This window comes from Sapajus apella, unplaced genomic scaffold, assembly GCF_009761245.1.
Source record: "Sapajus apella isolate SASKATOON/1434 unplaced genomic scaffold, GSC_monkey_1.0 scaffold160, whole genome shotgun sequence".
NCBI lineage: Eukaryota > Metazoa > Chordata > Mammalia > Primates > Cebidae > Sapajus > Sapajus apella.
In genome coordinates, this window is record NW_022437100.1 from 1924085 (window position 1) to 1943686 (window position 19602).

Sequence of the window (19602 nt, forward strand, 5' to 3'; positions counted from 1 at the left end):
GAGCCACCGCACCCGGCCAGGAGGGCCTTCTTTTATTTTTTATGAGATGGAGTCTCCTTTTGTCACCAGGCTGGAGTGCAGTGGCACGATCTTGGCTCACTGTAACCTCCGCCTCCCGGGTTCAAGTGATTCTCCTGCTTCAGCCTCCAGAGTAGCTGGGACTACAAGTGTGCACCACCATGCCCAGCTAATTTTTGTATTTTTAGTAGAGACAGGGTTTCACCATGTTGGCCAGGATGGTCTCTATCTCCTGACCTCATGATCCGCCCGCCTTGGCCTCCCAAAGTGCTGGGATTACAGGCTTGAGCCATCGTGCCCAGCCTCAGGAGGGCCTTCTTAAAGGGGCAGTGCTCCTCCCACAGCCTCCTGGCTGAGCCCTCTGCTCATCCCATCGGCCTCTCCTGCGTGGGCAGCCTTGGTGAAGTCAAGCTCCAGATTTGCACCTTGCTGAACCTCGACGGGCTACGGGACACAGCTTCACACAGGCCACTTGAAAGGATAGAGAGCCGCTGTTGGTGCCCGAGGATAGGGTGAAAGGAGAGAAGGCCAGAGGAAGGAGGAGGAGAAAAAGGTGGCTTCATGGCAACGTTCATCCTGTACCTGGTGTTTCTCCCTCCCTGACCCACATGCAGGCAGGAAAGGGGCAGACCCTGGAGAAGTCTGCTTTGAGCACAAGTCGTGGCTGTTCGGTAATTGGGCAGAGTGAGGTCAGAGCTTGGAATGTGCAGATTTCTCCAATGATCGGTTGTGTTCCTGTGGGCGCCTGTGCTGTAGGCTCTGGGAAAGAGGCCATGAGGGACTAACCATTCTTAGCTATAACTATTTCCACATCTGTTGCCGAAATAAAGCAGAGATCAGAGGAGGGAGGAGAGGCAGGGAGAGAGAGAATATTCCACTTTGCTATAAGACTTTGCACTGCTGACTGAGCTCAGTGGCTCATGAATCCAAACACTTTGGGAGGCTGAGGCTGAGGCTGGAGGATCGCTTGAGCCCGAGTTTGAGACCAGCCTGGGCAACTTAGAGAGACCCGTCTCTACTGGGAAAAGAAAAATATCCAGGCATGGTGGTGCGTGCCTCTGGTCCTAGCTACTTGGGAGGCTGAGGTAGGAGGATCACTAGAGCCTAGGAGGTGGAGGCTATAGTGAGCCGTGATCGTGTCACTGCACTCCAGCCTGGGCAGCAGGGCAAGACCCTGTCTCAAATAAAAAAATAAAAATGCTGGGCGTGGTGGCTCTCATCCCAACACTTTGGGAAGCCAAGGCGGGCGAATCACCTGAGGTCGGGAGTTTGAGACCAGCCTGGCCAACACAGAGAAACGCCATCTCTACTAAAAATACAAAAAATTAGCCAGGTGTGGTGGCACATGCCTGTAATTCCAGCTACTTGGGAGGCTAAGGCAGGAGAATCGCTTGAACCTGGGAGGCAGAAGTTGCAGTGAGCTGAGATTGCGCCATTGCTCTCCAGCCTGGGCAACAAGAGCAACTCCATCTCAAAAATAAAAATAAATAAATAGAATGCTGCACTAAAGGGGCTCCCATTGGAGCTGCTTCAGGGGCCTGCCTGATCCATTCTCCCTTAGGAAACCCTGGGTGGGGGCACCAAGGGCAGGAAGGGGGCAGGCAGTGAATGGAGAGGGAGCAGGCCGGTGACTTGAGGAACTTGTATTTTTGAAGGGGATAAGAAACAGAGCAGAAGTGACCAGACCATGTGCAGAGGAAGCCCAGCCCCTTCTTTTGTCCCAGGTCAGTCTCTCTGGTCCCTCCCTCTTTCCTCTTCAGAATCTTTTGCTGTCTAGTCTTGGACACTCCCTGCTCAAGGGTTCTGTGGCCTCCAAAACACTCGCAGGCCTCGCTGACCTCACAACAACCTCCCTGCACCAGCCAAGCCCATGAGAGCATCCCAGCTCGGGCCTTCCTCTTCCTGTCTCTTGAGCCCCAAGTTCCCTTCTCACGCCCCACATAACCTGTGATGGAAGTTAGAGGAGTGGATACCTGTGTGTGTATTGGGGAGTGGGGTGTGGAAGGGAAGGGGCATGAGGGGACATGCTGGAATATTGACAGACACCTACATCTTCAGACAGCGACAACACCTGGAGTAGAAAACACCAGGAGTAGAAAAATGGACACTCAAGCCCAGGAGCGGTGGCTCACACCTGTAATCCCAGTACTTTGGGAGGCTGAGGCGGGTAGATTGCCTGAGGTCACCAGTTCGAGACCAGCCTGGCCAACATGATGAAACCCTGTCTCTACTAAAAATACAAAAATTAGCTAGATGTGGTGGGGGGGGGGCCTGTAGTCCCAGCTACTTGGGAGGCTGAGGCAGGAGAATCAGAGGCTGCAGTGAGCTGAGACTCCTGACAGAGTGAGACTCCATCTCGAATAAAAAAAAGGAAAAAGAAAAACGTATGCTCAAGATATGTGCATTTTTCTGTACATACATTACAATTCAACTTTTTTTTTTTTTTTGGAGACAGAGTCTTACTCTTGTTGCCCAGGCTGGAGTGCAACGATCTTGGCTCACGGCAAACTCCGCCTCCCAGGTTCAAGTGATTCTCCTGCCTCAGCCTCCCGAGTAGCTGGGATTACAGGCACCCACCACCATGCCTGGCTAATTTTTTGTATGTAGAGACAGGGGTTTCACTATGTTGGTCAGGATAGTCCCGAACTCCTGATCTCAGGCGACCCACCTGCCTTGGCCTCCCAAAGTGCTGGGATTACAGGTGTGAGCCACCACGCCCAGTCACAATTCAATTTTTTAATGTTTATTTTTGAAAATAGGGACAGGGCCTCACTATGTTGCCCAGGCTGGTCTTGAACTCCTGGGCTCAAGTGACTCTTCCACCTCAGCCTCCCAAATTGCTGCAGGTGTGAGCCACTACACCTGTCTATAATTCAGTTTGTTTGTTTTAGTTTTTTTAGATAGAGTTTTGCTCTTGTTGCCCAGGCTGGAGTGCAACGGCACGATCTTGGCTCACTGCAACCTCCACCTCCTGGGTTAAAGTAATTCTCCTGCCTCGGCCTCCTGAGTAGCTGGGACTACAGGCACGTGCCACCACACTCAGCTAATTTGTTGTATTTTTAGTAGAGATGGGCTTTCATCCTGTTGGCCAGGATGGTCTCTATTTCCTGATCTCATGATCAGCCCACCTCAGCCTCCAAAAGTGCTGGGATTACAGGCAGGAGCCACCGCACCTGGCCAACAGATTCTTTACCAAGCTGGTGAGACCAAGGCAGGCAAGGCTGAGGGCTGCCCTTTTATCGAGGCTTGACTAAAGGCCCTCACCCAGGGTCACTATCGGAGCTCACTCTAGTACCCACCCTCATGGAGCCCTGGGGTCAGCAGTGGAGAGAGTCAGAGCACCCCCCAGCCCCCACGGCAAGATGGCCTGGGCTCAAGTCCTGCCTCTGCCCCCAGAGCTGTGACTGTGGGCAAGCTATTTTACCCCAGGACCAGTTTCTTGTCCGAAGGCAGGGCAATGAACAAGACCTTCAGAATTCTTGTGTGGATAAAATCATGTGTGAAGAGCCTTTAGGACCTTGCTTCTCAAGGTGGGGGTGGGGGCCCCAGGCCATCCACACATCTGGAGTGTTCGGGGAGATGCAGAGGCCTACCCCAGCCCTCTTTATAAAGCCCCCATGTGGCTCCTGTACGCACTCGTGTTTTTGAAGCCCCGTGGACATCCCACCACTGCCCAAATGTTGTGAGATGCAAGTGGCCCCGGCCACAGCTCTCTCCAGGGCGAGGGCTTTTCCTCACTGACTCCCACTGATCCCAGCAAGGCCGCTTCTAGGTCTGCTGGGAGAAACCCCAGGGGCAGAGAAGTGGACGAGGGGCTGCCTGTATCACTTTATCTTTTCTACTTTATTACTTCAAATTAACAACCACAATAAAGCTCAAAAAAGTCCAATATTTACACAGGAAAAAAGTACAAAATTCCCCCCAAAGTTCTTCAGTATTTTTTTTTTCAGTTTTTTAAAATTACAAAGTAATAAAAAGCTTTGCTCTTTAATTAAAAAAAAAAAAAAAGGAAAAAGGGGAAACAGAGGTAAATAAATTAGGAAAACACACGGAGAAAACAAACAAAAATAAAATAACAAAAAGAGGTGTTAACTAGGAAGGATGGTTAATCCGAAACCCAGCCCTGACCCCAGGTGACTGTCAGGACCAGTGAAGTCATTTGTAACTCAGAGCCAGATGCCTTCTGGAAGTAGTCTCCATGGATTCTGCCCTAAAACCAGGAATGGAGGATGGAGCTGCCACCAGCTGATGACGGGCTGTGGGGGGATCGGCAGCAGCAAGGACCCTCTGAGCTCTGAGGGATTCGGAGGTCACCACCCACCCCCATGTCCTTGTTAGTAGACACAGGAGAACAGGAATTCGGCCTGGCAGGTGGGGTGGGCCAGGGCACCTGCTGTCCTGGGAAACACAGGTCAATACATCCACACACGCGCACAAGGGACACCGGCCCCCACCACCTCCCCACCCACTCCAAGGAGAGGCAGAGGAGGAGCCTGGAGGCCAGGGGGACACTGGAAAAGCTCAGCACGAGAAGCTGGCCACTGTCATCTCAGAGTGGGTGTCGCTGTGCGTATCTCCTGGATTCTGAGGCTAGGGAAATTCGGTGGGTTTCGACTGACCACATCACTCCGATGATGCTCAAGGGCCAGCTGCGGCTCTGGGACCTGCCACTTCCGGGACATGGACCGTTCCTCTCCCAGCAGGTGGTGGGTGGGGGCAGGAATGGCAGGCCGGCAGGGGCTGTGGCGTCTGACTCCTATAGCCTGGAGCTGTCGGGGGAGCGTCTGGCAGCCTGAAGATTGGGGGCAGCAGGCACCACAAGGGGGCAAGAATCCTCAGTGCTGAGGGCATCCCATCTTCTTGCCATTGGCAAAGAAATCAAAGAAACAAAATCCATTGTCGGTTTTGTGCTGGGTTTTTTTGTTGTTGTTCTTTTGAGTGGTTTACTTTTTCCATCTTTTTTTGTTTATTAAAAGAAAATACAGTGAAGACACTAGAAGGGGGAAGGGAGAAGACAGGTGAGGTGCACGGCCGCTGGCTTTTTTTTTTTTTTTTTTTTGAGACGGAGTCTCTCTCTGTCACCAGGCTGGAGTGTAGTGGCACCATCTCGGCTTACTACAACCTCTGCCTCCAGGTTCAAGCGATTCTCCTGCCTCAGCCTCCCAAGTAGCTGGGATTACAGGCGCTTACCACCACGCCCAGCTAATTTTTGTATTTTTAGTAGAGATGAGGTTTCAACATGTTGGCCAGGCTGGTGATCCGCCCAGCTCAGCCTCCCAAAGTGCTGGGATTACAGACGCAGGTCACTGCACCCGGCTCCCCAAGGCTTCTGTTTTCTTGTCCCTCGGTCTATCTCCCTCTGGGCCCCAGAGCCTGGCTCAAGGCCCAGCATGCTAAGAGATCCATCTTTATGTGACAGAAAGGAATTCTCTCCCTCCTCTGCCCTCCTGGTGAGCATCTCCCACCCCACCCCCAAATATCTGCCCATGGATGGCCTGGTTCCTGGACCTGAGATCTGAGGAAGGCCAGTCCTGTTCATGCCTCCACTCCCTCTGCGGATGAATTTCTACAACACAGACCACACTCAGACGGTCCCAGTGGGAAGCCGAGTCCCCTGATGAGTCGGGCTACTGCCTACACATATTCCCCAGAGAGCTCAGATTATACCCTCGACAAGCCCAAAGAACCCCTACCACCTCTCCTTCCCAAGCAGAGTGGAGTTTCCACACCCTGCCTCAAGGCCTCGTGCAGTCAGGGAAGGACCGGGAGGCCCGCACTGGCCAGAGGGCCTCTCCCAGTCCTGCAGGGGCCTCTAAAGGCCTCCTCCGCTTCCTCCACAGTCCTGTTGTGAGTCTTGTGCAGGAATTAACTTGCATAACAGCCCAGAGGCTGAGACGGGGCTAAAGCCCTGGGAGAGGTCAGCATGTGTGCCCATGGCCCCCCCTCTGCTGGGAACCAACCTTCCAGACTACGTTAAGGCAAAAGGAGACAGAGGGCTGGCCCGGGGGCAGAAAAAGAGTTTTTCCAGCAGAAATGAATCCATGTGGGGTCAGGCCTGAGCAGAGAAACCCTTGGCCCCGAGTCAAGCAGGCTCTGAGGTTTACTCCTTGAGGCCCCTTAGTTCGGGCGCCTGGTACCACCTGCCACAGCTACCCACGCCCTCCACAACACACTGGTCTCTTTCTGGGGCCCTGAGAGCTTCTAGGGCTGGCTGGGCGGGTTGCATCTACAGCGTCAAGGACTCACCTAAGCAAACACTGGTCCACTGGGGGCTCTCCTCACTTCCCGAGATGGTCAAATGGCACACTTGTCTTTTGAGGGCGGGGGAGGGAGAAGAACAAGCTTCAAGTCAAGTCCCTCCGCTGCTGACGACGGATACCTGGCAAGTCTCGCCCCACTGTGGAGCTCTACCCGTACCCCCACACAGCCCCTCATGTCAAGGGAAGCGACGTGTGATTCCAGTGACTCTAAGATACCCCAATGACTCTAGGAACATTGTCCAGGGAGGTAAGCCTGCCACCTAAATAGATGGCCAAAGAGGGTCCTCTCGCAGAACTCCCTCCTCACTCACAGGCAGAGGTTTCTGAGATGTCCACCCAGCCTCCCTCCCCTGCTGTGCCATGCAGGGCTGCTGGGCCCAGAGCACCCCCTCCACAGGCAGGAGGACAAGGGCAGGGCTCCCAGCCGCCCCTGCCAGGTCACCTTCCCTGGGCAGCAACCAGATTGCCCCTTTCCCAAGTGTTCCCATCCAAACACGGCCACAAAGTGGATGGGACCCCACTGCTCTCATACCCCATGCTCTGGCCAGTGCTCACAGAGGCTCCTGGGGGGGTCCCTGATGCCAGGGAGCATGAGTACCTCATCTCTGAGCTTCTGCTGCCCACCCAGGCTGGGCCCCTGACAGCGAGGGCCTGAGCCCAGCTGTGCCACTGCCAGGGAATGTTACTGTTCTGAGCCTTGAATGACTGTGTTCAAGAGGGCTCATTAGACCTCAGAGGATTAAATGAGGCCAAGTCCCAGCCCAACAGACGGGTTCACTCCAAGGCAAGCAGCATCAGTGGAGAGGGCAGAACAGAGCCGAGGCCTGACCTCACCCTGGGGGGCAGGGGGTTTCTAGCTCAGCTGTGAGGCCCAGAGGGACTGGCAGGGGGCAGCTCACCTGTGAGGCTGGGATCCGGGAGACCTCTTGCCGCCCAGTGAGGTCTGAGGAGGAGACGTTGGCGGGCGCGCCCCTGTGCAGCCTCATACTCACCTTCCTCTCCCGGTCCACCCGCGAGATCGCTCTGGGAGAAGTATTGCCTGCAGGGAGAGGCGTGGGAAGCCGCCCTCAGAGGGGGCACACACAGAGCCCCCCTGCCCACCCTGAGCCCAGCCCACTGCCTGAGGCCCTCCTCACCAGCCGGCTGGATGCGGGAGGCTGGTGTGGAAGCCACAGGCTCGGCGGCACTGCGGAGCCGGTTGGCAGTGGCCCCCGTGGGTGGGCCAGGGGGCAGGGCCCGGGTTGCGGACCCCCGTAGCTGCCCCATCCTCTCCTCGCGCTCGTGTTCTCGCCGCTCCCGGTCCACGTCCTCGGGGTTCCGGGCTGCACCCTGCAGGGAAGCAAAAATGGACACTGGTCAGCCCCAGAGGCCAAGGTGCTCTGGGCCCAGCAGCCCTGCAGGGCACAGCAGGGGAGGGAGGCTGGGTGGGCATCTCAGAAACCCTCTGCTCCAGCTTCACCCCCAAGCACAGGAAGCCATGACCCATGATCACATAGCAGAGACAAGAAGCCAAACAACCGCCCGGAGGAAGGAGAAGGTAGTAGTCTGGGGGCAGAGGGAGGTCGGTCTGCCCTGCTCTCCTGGGATGGAGCCAGAGCCAGGACTACTAATGCCCCCAGGATGATCAAGAGCACCCCTGGGCCCTCCCGGCCGGGGCTGGGCCTGCCCTAGCTCCCTCTGTGTACTGAGAGCCCTGAACTACTCAGTGTTGCCAAACCGAGCAGGGAAGCTGTTGAGAGGCCTCTAGCAGACTGGCTAGCGGTGTCCAGAGGGGAAAGAACAGGCCCAGAGTCACAAAACTAGTGGAAGCCTGGGCCAGGACTCAAACCAGCCCTCCCGGTGCCCAGCCAGGGGCTCTTTTCATCAGGGAGCTGTCTTTCCCCTGCCAGGACCTGGCAATGGCTTCTGGTAGGTACAGTGGAGGCCACGGCCAGAAGACCCAGGGGACCCACAGAATCACTGCCTGCCTTGGGATGGGGGCTCAAGAGGAGCTGGAGAAGAAAATGGAATCACGTGCCCCATGGAGGAAGAAGAGGTCCAGCAGGCAAGACTGGAGCAATGGGGTACCCCGAGCCCCCAGGGGCCCTGCTCTCCAGCTACTGCTGCCGCCCTGTGCAGGAGGAAGTGAGAGAGGCCCAGAGAGGAGCAGGTGTGGGAGCAGCGCCCAGCTGCATTACCTAGTTCATCCCGGGGCCGTCCGCAGGGAAGGGCAGGGGGCTGGCAGGAGGGGGGCCGCATCTGTGGAGAGAGCTGCGGGCTGAGTTGGGGGCCTGCTCATGGGCCACAGGGTGTGGTTCCTGCCACCCACATCTCTCCCAGGAGACTGGCCAAGAAGTGGGGGCAGGGGTGGGCCCTGTCTTTAAGAAATTCCAGGAAGTAGTGGCTAGGACTAGAATGATCCCTGAACCTTAGTGAGGTACCACAGCCCAGAAACCCTTCATGACCTGCCTGGAGTCACACAGCTCAGGGAAGAGCTGGGATCTGAACCCAGGCCTCTGCCACCTAGTCCCACTCTGCTCTCAGCACCCCAAGAGGTCACTATTCAGAGCCTTGCCTTAGAACTCTCTAGAGACACATCTTCCCATCCTCCCACCTAGAAGCCTCTCAGACAGGCCTGGGACCCCCAGGGCTCCAACTCCTGACCTCTGGTCCTCACCCTGGGCTCCCACTCAGTTGCAGGCTGGCCAACAGTGACTCAGCCAGAGCCACAGCAAAGCCTGGGGAGGAACATGAGCCATGGTACCTCCGTGTTGAACCTCCTGCGGGCTGGGTCACACCAACCCCGCGAGGCCAGTCAATCTCATTCCCTGGTTTGGGACACAGAGGCTGAGTGACTCGCTCCAAGGTGGGCAGCCCTGCAGCCACCAGCCAAGCGGAGGGCTGGAACCCCTGCCCTTCGTGAGCCCAGCAGGCTCAGGCCATCGCCAGCCCAGAGGCAGGAAGCGGGTGATTCTCCAAGGTCCCATCCAACCCACAGGACGCAAAAAACGCACAGCGGGGAGCTCTCTTGGCCTTTATTACCCATAGAAAACACAAAAGGTCAGCAAGCATCCACCTGTCATCACATGGACCTCTGTCTTTGGCTGTAATTCCTCCCTGGACGGCTGGTTGGCCCTTGGAACGCTGTGGCTGTATGTGCTGAGAGTGGCTTCTAGGCTCCAGGGACCCAAAGATCCCAGCACCCCGATGCTCAACACAGGGGTCCTGTCTACTGTCGGGGGCGTGGGAGGGGCCTGGCCTCAAGGTGAAGGTTCCCACTGCATGTTTTCCAGGTGCTTCTGCCAGGGGGCTGCTGGAGGTGGTTCAGCTCACCACAGTGGCCGTGGCAATGAGTCAGATAGGCAAAGGATAAGGCTGGGGGCACCTCTGCCCAGCTTAAAACTCCAGGGCCTGCCTCAAGAGGGACTCCAGGAAGGCAGTGAGAGCAGCGGCACTGGGTGGAAAGGTGCTCTGGCCTGGCTAGAGAAGAGATCTTGCTGGCTAGACAGTCTTGCGAGAATCCGTAAGGGAGGCACCCAGAGCGGTGATGGGGGCAGAACGTTCTGGATGAAGAAACTGGTCCCGTCTGCCTTGCTGGATGTGGTGGCCACTACATCCAGCTCCTGAGAACTTCAAGTATGTTGGAGGTGACTGAGGAACGAAATTTTCAGTCTGCCTTTTTTTTTTTTTGTAACAGAGTCTTGCTGTGTCACCCAGGCTGGAGTATAGTGGCACAATCTCAGCTCACTGCAACCTCTCCTCCTGGGTTCAAGTGATTCTCCTGCCTCAGCCTCCTGCGTAGCTGGGATTACAGGTGCACACCACCATGCCCAGCTGATTTTTGTATTTTTTTTTTTTTTTTGAGAAGGAGTTTTGCTCTTGTTACCCAGGCTGGAGTGCAATGGCGCGATCTCGGCTCACCGCAACCTCCGCCTCCTGGGTTCAGGCAATTCTCCTGCCTCAGCCTCCTGAGTAGCTGGGATTACAGGCACGCACCACCATGCCCAGCTAATTTTTTTGTATTTTTAGTAGACGGGGTTTCACCATGTTGACCAGGATGGTCTCGATCTCTTGACCTCGTGATCCACCCACCTCGGCCTCCCAAAGTGCTGGGATTATAGCATGAGCCACCATGCCTGGCCGACATTTCTAGTCTTGATTAATTTTAGTTCATTAAAAATGTGTCGCATGTAGCCAGTGGCTACCATATTGGACAGTGTCAGTCTAGAGAATACAAAATCCATTCTTAGAGTTGTGCTGAGCTGGAGGGCCCAGACTATCGCAGAACCAGACTTGGGAGTGACTATCTCGATGAGAAAGTGCCCAGTGCCCTGTGGTGGAAAGCAATCGTCCCAGGTGCCCCAGGGCCCTCAGCCTCATTTGGAGCCAGAAGGTCTAGGGTAAAATCGGAGAAGGCACCACCTGCCCGTATCCCATTCCCACCCCTGTTGAAAAAGGTAACAGAGGCCTTTCTTCCTAAGGTCCCCGGCCTGCAAGACCTCCATTCTCTGCCTGACCTCTCACTCCTTAGTGAACGAGACCACATCACTGTCTGAAACCAGAGAGAAGAGAAGTCCAAGACCAGTATGCCAACCTTGGCTTCCAGGAGAACAAGGCCTTGGTCCTAACCATGTGGCAAGGCGGCCGATGGCCCTGCCATGAAATAGCCTCACCAGGATGGAGCAAGAGGTGGTGTTTAATGAGTTCAGCTTCAATACAGAGGCTGCCGGCGGGGTCTGGCTGTGAGTCTGTCCTGGGACCCATTCCCACCACGTCCCTCTTGGGCAGTGGCCGCCATCCTTCCTTCAGGCTGTCCTGGCCCTCGGGGGGCTGACTCCTTCCCGAGGATCCCATGGCAGGGCCTTCTCCACCATCCCCTCCACCCAAGAAACACTTCCTCAGGCCTGGCCCCGATGGGCTCAGGCACACCTGGTGACATCAGAAATGGGGCCCTGGAGTCCAGACCACAGGCCAGTAGTTTTGGGGGAGCAGCTCCTCCACCTCCTCCATGGGCCTATCTGGGGGGCTCTGGGTGCCCAGGGGCGCCGGGCACCTGGAAGGGACAAAGAGAGCACAGCTGAGGCTCAGCCTCTTGCGCCCCCTGGTCAAGTGGTAAATCTTGGAGAAGCCAGGCCTCAGAGGGTCCTTACCAGTACGTGGGTGGGTATGTGGGCCCGGCACAGGGACAGGGGCGGGGACAGAATGGTCCCTTCGCTGTCACGGGGCTGTCACAGGGCTGAGCCTGGCTCAAGGAAGCCCCCTTTTCCAGAAGAGATTTGAAACAAGACATACAATTTCACAGATTCCAGAGCCCTGGGCACAGCCAGCCAATGCTGCTCCCCACCCCACCCCCGGGACTCTTAAAGGAGGGAAACAGAACAACTGCCTAGCCAGACCCAGGGTCCCATGACCAAGAAGAAAGAAAGCAGCATGACTGGATCCAGGCTGGCCGGAGGGGCCGCAGTGCAGGTAGCCGCCTGGGACGTGCAGAACAGGAGCAGCAGGATAGTGTAGACAGCGATCAGGGCTGCAGGGGTTGCCGCCAGCACCACCCACGTCTCACCTCGGGCACCCAGGAGGGACCCCAGGCCATGCCAGGTCCTCCTTGTTCTGACGGGAGGCAGCGCCCTGCCTGGGCCCTGCTGCCTAAGGCGGCACGAGCTGTCAGCACGGATGAGGCAGGAGGGCTCCGGGACCCCAGTGACATCAACCACACTGTCCAGCTCATACCTCCCATCTGTCGGGAGCCCCGCCCGCCACCAGCTCACTTTGGCCCTATGAGTCAGGGCCTTCCCCATCCAGTCCCCCAAGCCCCCCTTGGTCTCCAGGTGACTCACGAATTTCAGCATGTTCCAATCGAAGACGTAGTCATAGGAGAAGCCCTGCCGGTGGAAGAGGTTGCGGAAGAGCTGACGTAGGTAAGAGTAGTCCGGTTTGTCGTCAAACCGCAGGGAGCGGCAGAAGTTGAGGTATGTTGAAAATTCAGCTGGTGGGGGTTGCAGGGGACAGAGAGGGCCACCGTGAGGGCCACACTCCCAGAGCCCCTGCAGCCAGCATTGTCTAAGCCACCCACTGTTCCTACAGATACTTTCAATCTGACAGGGGGACGAAAAGGAGGCAACAGAACCACAGCCTCCCCTACCATGACAAAAGCCTGGCCTGCCTGTGACAGAGCCTCTGCCACTTTCCGAGCAAGCGAAGACCTGCCAACAGCGGCCAGGGGCCTCTGTCAGGCAGCCGGCTCCAGGAGCCATGCCCACAGCTCTTCCACTGCCCTCACCAAGCACCCTGGGGCCTGAAGATCAATCGTTGCCACAAACTGAAAGGGCTGCAAGAGCCCGATGGGACCTTCCCACATGACCTAAGCAGGGGGAAAACTTCCATTTCCTTCTCAAAAAAACTGGGGAGGGCGCCCCTGGGAGATGAGGCAGGAACATGGGCTGGGGAGTAACAGGTGTTAATAGCCAGGCCAGGGAAACCAGGCCTTTTGGCTGTGCCAAGGAGTGGCAAAGAGCCAGGGGTTACTGCTCGGGTGCCAAGGGCTGGGGCAACCTAGTGTGGGCTTTGTTTTTCTTTTAAGATGGAGTCTTGCTCTGTTGCCCAGGCTGGAGTACAGTGGTGCAATCTCAGCTCACTGCAACCTCTGCCTTACAGGTTCAAGCGATTCTCCTGCCTCAGCCTCCCCAGTAGCTGGGACTACAGGTGCCTGCCACCACGCCCAGCTAATTTTTGTATTTTTAGTAGAAACAAGGCTTCACCATATTGGTAAGGCTAGTTTCAAACTCCTGACCTCAGGTGATCCACATGCCTCAGCCTCCCAAAGTGCCAGGATTACAGGCTTGAGCCATGGTGCCTGGCCCCAGTGTGAGCTTTGTGTGGCCTCACCTTCCCCTTAGACAGTGCCCCACGGGCCCCCAGGCGTGTCCCCTCCCACTGGGCTACTCACAAGGATAGCCTTTGCAGAGGACCTCGATGGGCGTCGACATCTTCTTCTCACTGATCCGCTCATACTTCTGGCGCTTGGTGGCTGCTTTGAGTCCCTGCCAGGGCAGGGAGCCCAAGTTGAAGTACATGAGCACGTAGCCCAGGCTCTCCAGATCATCTCGACGGCTTTGCTCTGTACAGAGAATCAAAGACCAGGTGAGGGATAGGGGTCCACTCAGGCCCCTAGCTCATCCTCTGGGTCTTGCTCCTCACCACGCACCAAGCACCCTCCCATGTTGCTCACTGGACTCATTTAAAACAGGCACTGCTATTCTCCTCCTCCTACAGAGAAGCAGCCCAAGGCAGAACCTTCTCAACTTAATTTGGCCCTAGTTTTTCCAGCTCGGGCACTTAATCATTCAATGCCTGTGAGTGGGCACCTACTGCCCCCTTGCCTGGTCCACCCCGTGGAGAGGTCACAAGCTTCAGCATCAGCCAAGGCTGGGGTCAAATCCAGCTTTGGCATTCGCTAAGCTGCATGACCTTAAGCAACTCATGTTTAAACCTTTGAGCCTGCGTTTCCCAGCCTGCACCAAACAGGAAGTGTCCTCACCCACTCAACAGGGCAGAGAAGGAAGCAGGGCCAGGGTGTACACCCATCACACACGGCTTGGCTTACAAAGGGGAAGGCCCGACTGCAAGGACAGGGAATAAGCCCAAGCCTGGGGGCAGATGGGGTGTGTACTTTCTCACTAGAAAAGAGCCCGGGGGTCTCCACTAAGGTAGGGGGTGGGAGGGCTCCAGAGAGCTGGGCCCTGGCCAGCGGCCCCAGGTGCACACTGCTCCAGGCCTGGCTCCCTCACCAATGCCCAGGTGCGTGTTGATGGAGGCGTAGCGGGCCGTGCCGGTCAGGTTCTTGTTTTCCCGGTAGGGAATGTGCTGGTGCGTGCGGGCGTCCCGGTACTTCTTGGCCAGACCGAAGTCGATGATGTAGACCAGGTTGCCCTTCTTCCCCAGCCCCATGAGGAAGTTGTCGGGCTTGACGTCCCGGTGGATGAAGTTCTTGGAGTGAATGTACTCGATGCGGCTGATCTGGGGGGTAGGGAGCCATTCAGCAGGTGTTCGACAGAGGGGCCCTCCCCCAGTGCTCTGGGCCAGGCAAGGGCTGGGGCACAGAGATGGAAAACATACACCCGGTCCCTATCCTGGAGAGGAAGAAAGGTCTGCCTTCCACTATGAAGGATGATTTCAAGGGGCAGGCCAGAGAAGGCCTCCTGGAAAAAGTGTCAACAGGATGAACTCTGAAGGAGGAGTTCACCAAACTGGTTGTGAGAGAGAGAAAGAGAGCAATGCAGGGAAGCTAGATCCGGGAATGAAGAGTTCATTAGAAAGGCAGCTGGGTCCCCGTGGAAGGCTTGCCTGCCCCGTTCCACACTCACAGGACTTAGGGAACCAGAGGCAACAGATGCAGGGAAAGGGCAGGCAGGGAGCACGAGGGAAGCCTAAGCCAGGCATGGGAGAGAGATGGAGCACCAAAGGCAGGGCTCTGAAGGGTGCCAAACTCAGGCATACACACGGCCCTGCTGCCTTTAATTTTTTTTTTTTTTTTTTGAGATGGAGTCTCAGTCTGTTGCCTGGGCTAGAGTTCAGTGGCACAATCTTGGCTGAATGCAACCTCCACCTCCTGGGTTCTGGTGATTCTCCTGCCTCAGCCTCCCAGGTAGCTGGCACTATAGGCGCATGCCACCATGCCTAACCAGTTTTTTGTATTTTTAGCAGAGGGTTTCACCATGATGGTCAGACTGGTCTCACTGTGAGACCCCACCTCTATTTTTTTTTTTTTAAAAAACGGCGTCTTTCTCTGTTGCCGAGACTGGAGTGCATTGGCATGATCTTGGCCCCACTGCAACCTCTGCCTCCTGGATTCAATCAATTCTCCTGTCTCAGCCTCACAAGTAGCTAGGACTACCTACAGGCGCCTGCCACCAGGCCCAACTAATTTCTCAATTTTTAGTAAAGACGAGGTTTTCCCCATTTTGGCCAGGCTGGTCTCGAACACCTGACCTTGTGATCCACCCGCCTCAGCCTCCCAAAGTACTGAGATTACAGGTGTGAGCCACCTCGCCTGGCCCAGGCCTGTCCTCTGGCATCTTCTGGAGACAGGAGGCCGGGCTGGTATCTTGGGCACACAGGTACCTGGCTGGGGTGGAGGGGACGGGGACTCACCATCTGGTCGGCCAGGAGCAGCACCGTCTTGAGGCTGAACTTGCGGGAACAGAAATTGAACAGGTCCTCGAGGCTGGGCCCCAGCAGCTCCATGACCATTACGTTGTAGTCACCCTCAGCTCCGCACCACTTGATGGACGGGATCCCCACTGGGGGCCAAGTGGAGAGGTTCTGTCAGGGGTCAGAGGCAGCCAGCCACGCCTGCCCCACCACGCGCGTCCCACCCCATGCCTGCCACGGCCCACCCGGCGCCTGCTGCCTCCCACCCCGCGCTCACCACCGCCCTGCATCATCTTGTAGAACTTGCTCTCAATGTGCAGCTGGGGGTGCTTTGTCTTCACACACTCCAGCTTGATGGCGACTTCTTCACCAGAGGCGATGTTGGCACCTGCCCAGAGCGGGGAAACAAGGGACCAGGGTCACCCTCAAAGGCCAGGCAGTCCCAGGTGCCCCACTAAGCATTTCTGAGATCTAGTGTGTGCTGGGCCCTGGGCCATCTGCCCTTGAGAAGCTCTTAGTGGAGGCCGGGAAGGGGGCAAAGGAGGCTCAGCAAAGGCTTCCTGCAGGGAAAGAAGAGCAGCACTGCGAGGGACAGAGGTGACACACAAGGGCTATCCAGAGCCACAGGCTGGGGCAACAAGGAGGCCCAAGGTGAATGGGGCAAGGGGCAGGGATGCAAAAGGCTCACAGACCATCTAAGGGAGGGGGCCGAGGCCTGGTGAAAGGCTGGGCAGCCGGGTCTGTCAGGTTGAGGTGGTGACACGTGCAGAGAAGGGGCCCAATGGGGCTGGGCTACCAAATATACCGAACAACCCAGGACCACCCTGGCCTGCAGGATGAGGACAGGACAGCCAGGCGGCCCCTCAGTCAATGCCAGTCCTTCAGAGGGAGCCCCGAACATTCTATTTCAGCATCTCATTTGATTCTCACCTCTGTTCTAGAGATGAGAAAACTGAGGCCCAGCTCAAGGTCACATGACCAGTAAATGGTGGCCTCGAACATCGACCCGGCTCTGCTGGCCTCCAGCCTAGGTCAGAGGTCCTGCCTGCACCTCCGCCTCTCCCCCAACCCACTCCTGGCTTCTCAAATATCCTCGGCCAGGCGCGGTGACTCACGTCTATGATCTCAGCACTTTGGGAGGCCGAGGCAGGCAGATCATGAGGTCCGGAGTTCAAGACCAGCCTGGCCAACATGGTGAAACCCCGTCTTTACTAAAAATACAAAAAATTAGCCAGGCATAGTGGCAAGCACCTGTAATCCCAGCTATGTGGGAGACTGAGGCAGGAGAACTGCTTAAACCCAGGAGGTGAAGGTTGCAGTGAGCTGAGATTCCACCACTGCATTCCAGCCTGGCAACACAGTGAGACTCCGACTTAAAAAAAAAAGAAACTACCCTTATACACACCAAAGCCCTGCTCTCTGCCTGGGCCCAGTCCCCCGAATCAAGAAGTCACCAGAAAGACCAAACCCAAAGTGCACCTTGCCTCAGTTTCCCTAGCTATACGGGTGGAAGAGAGGAATGGCTGGGGCGAGGCTGGGAGACGGGGTGTCTCCTTGGGGCCAGTGGCCAGCCCACCAGGAGTAGGATAGTGCTGCATCAGCACAGACACAGGCCAGCACATCCCTCCGGGACACAGCCCCAGGAGAAGTCCGCGACAGGAGAAAGGCAGGACCTCAAATCCAAAGAAAAGTTCAGACTCTTCAATAATGATGTCCCTGGAACAGCCGGCTGGCCAGCTGAGAAAAGACACCATGGCTCATACAACCAGGAGAAATCTCAAGTGGAGGAAAAGTTGGTATCGAAGAAATAAAGGTGGGGGTGTGAGTGGGCACAGCCCATGCACCTACTGAGTAAAGCTGAACATAAACAAACACTCGCCCAAACAACCCACTCCTGGTTGTACGTTCTTCAGAAACACATATGCCCCAGTGGGACAGGACAAGGATGTACACAGGCACAAACGGCCCAGGTGCCCGGCAGCAAAAGAAAAGGAACAGGGGTGCAGTCACCCAGGAATCCCAGGTGGCATACTCCCTCCTCACAGCAGCCGGAGGGGGAAGCCACCAACTCTGTCACAGATGAAGGGATGAACAGAATGCGGTGTCTCCACGCAGCAGAATATTATTCAGCAATAAGGAGGAATAAAGGCCGGGCGCAGTGGCTCACGCCTGTAATCTCAGCACTATGGGAGGTCAACAGTGGTTGTTCACAAGGTCAGGAGTTCAAGACCAGCCTGGCTAAGATGGTGAAACCCCATCTCTTAGTAAAAATCCAAAAAAATTAGCCAGGTGTGGTGGTGGGTGCCTGTAATCCCAGCTACTGGGGAGGCTGAGGCAGCGAAGTGCTTGAACCCGGTAAGTGGAGGTTGCAGTGAGCCAAGATCACATGACTGCACTCCAGACTAGGTGACAGAGGAGACTCTGTCTCAAAAAAAAAAAAAAAGGAATAAAGTACTGATACATGCTACAATAGGAATGCACCTTGAAAACATTCTACTTGAAAAAAACCAGACACAAAGGGACACATGTTGTATGATCCTATTCACATGAAACATCCAGAATTGGCCAATCCATAGAGACATAAAGTCGAATGGTGGTGGCTGGGGGCCAGGGGCACGGGCAGCGGGGGTGCCTACTGATGGGCATGAGAATTTCTGTCATGGTGATGCCTGGCCAACATTTTAGTAGAAACCCTATTTCTACTAAAATTACAAAAATTAGCTGGGCGTGGTGGCAGGCACCTGTAATCCCAGCTACTTGGGAGGCTGAGACAGGAGAATTGCTTGAACCCGGGAGGCGGAGGTTGCAGTGAGCTGACATTGCACCACTGCGCTCCAGCCCGGGTGGCAGAGACTCTGGCTCAAAAAAACAGAAGAGTGCTTGCACAGCTCTACTTGTTTCCATATCAAAGCAGGCGACAAGACTGGACAATACAGATTTAAATACAAAAGAAAGGAAAAAGATTAAATGTCAGCGGGTGGTGCTCGGGAGGGATGCCTTATGCCACAAAGGTGTTCTCTATGTTCTCTTTGCATCCACTCAACATTTAATATTAGAAGGGAGAATTGCCTTATAGCCCTGGGGTTAAACAAGGCTTTTATTTTTATCCCCGATTTAAAATCCTGAAGCCTGAAATTTAAATTAAAAACCAAACATAACAAAAAACACAACTCCTTCCTCTCCAAAAAAAGGAATTCCTTCTGCATGGCAAAAACACCAGAAATAAAGTCATAAGAAACATACTCACTTGCAATTCTTATCAAAGGCAAAGAGTTAATACGTAATGAGCGCCTACAAATCAGCTGGAAAAAGACTCAACAGAAAACAGGGCAAAGAATTTGAACACACTTCACAGAGAAAGAACTAATTAATAGAAAAGCCTTACTCACAGGAAAAGATGCCCAACCTCCTTGTAAGATAAATGCAAATTAATATCCTGAAAGACCGTTTTTCACCTAGGATTGTCAAAAGCCTCACAAGATAACACCGGTGCGTCGGCAAGACTGTGGGGTGGCTGAGCACTCCTCCCAGGTGGTCGAAGTGTGAACTGTTGAGTGGCCACTGGAGGGGGACTTGACATCACTCAGCCCTGACCTGAACAACCTCACTTCCGGGAGTTTACCTGACATCCCAGCATGGCGCAAAACAAGGCGAGGACCAGGCTATTGGCTGCAGGCTGTTTGCAACAGCAGAAGCTTAGAAACAAGGCATATGTCCCTCTTGGGGGGATGGGGGAGAGGGGGACCGATTAAATAAAGAATAGCCTATCCATAAAACAGAATACGATGGAAAAAGAATGAGGAAGCTCTTCCTGCACAGAAGTGGCAAGATCTCCAAGATACAGGAAGTGAAAAAGCAAAACACAGAACAATGTATTTCACACTCTCATTTCAGTATTCTTTAAAAAGGTGGGGAACTAAGTATCTGTGTTTGGCTCTAGCTACATAAAGAAACATTGAACAAAATACAACTGTGCAGGTCTAAGGGGGGTCAGGGAGGAAGAGGGGGAGGTTTCACTGGATACTGTGTTACAAGTTGTTATTTATTTCAACAACTTTATTGAGATGTAGTTCACATAACTCTCCAATTGATTAACTCAAAGTGTAAAGACTCACTGTTTTTAGTATATTCCCAAGGTTGTGCAGTCATTACCACAATCAATTTTAGAACAGTCAGCCCTTTGTATCAGCATCTG

The 19602-nt window shown here is 55.1% G+C and overlaps 1 protein-coding gene across 13 annotated transcripts in view; it reads right to left on the reverse strand.

Moving 5' to 3' along the window:
* Positions 1–3842: 3842 nt before the first annotated feature.
* The window catches only part of LOC116542024 (casein kinase I), a 36279-nt gene continuing 20519 nt past the window's right edge, over positions 3843–19602 (reverse strand). For 6 of the 13 annotated variants that reach the window (XM_032266640.1, XM_032266636.1, XM_032266637.1 and 3 more), the window contains exons 3-12: positions 15685–15795; positions 15408–15556; positions 14045–14273; positions 13204–13374; positions 12095–12243; positions 8456–8516; positions 7415–7607; positions 7178–7317; positions 6265–6329; positions 3843–5011 (exon numbers count right to left, since the gene is read on the reverse strand). In XM_032266640.1, coding sequence (XP_032122531.1) covers positions 6313–6329; positions 7178–7317; positions 7415–7607; positions 8456–8516; positions 12095–12243; positions 13204–13374; positions 14045–14273; positions 15408–15556; positions 15685–15795 — 1220 coding nt within the window. In that variant the 3' untranslated portion in view covers positions 3843–5011; positions 6265–6312. Of the gene's footprint in view, positions 5012–6264; positions 6330–7177; positions 7318–7414; positions 7608–8455; positions 8517–10935; positions 11311–11407; positions 11518–12094; positions 12244–13203; positions 13375–14044; positions 14274–15407; positions 15557–15684; positions 15796–19602 lie in introns of those variants that run through there. The other 7 variants (XM_032266646.1, XM_032266645.1, XM_032266644.1 and 4 more) reach the window with 6 other exon arrangements.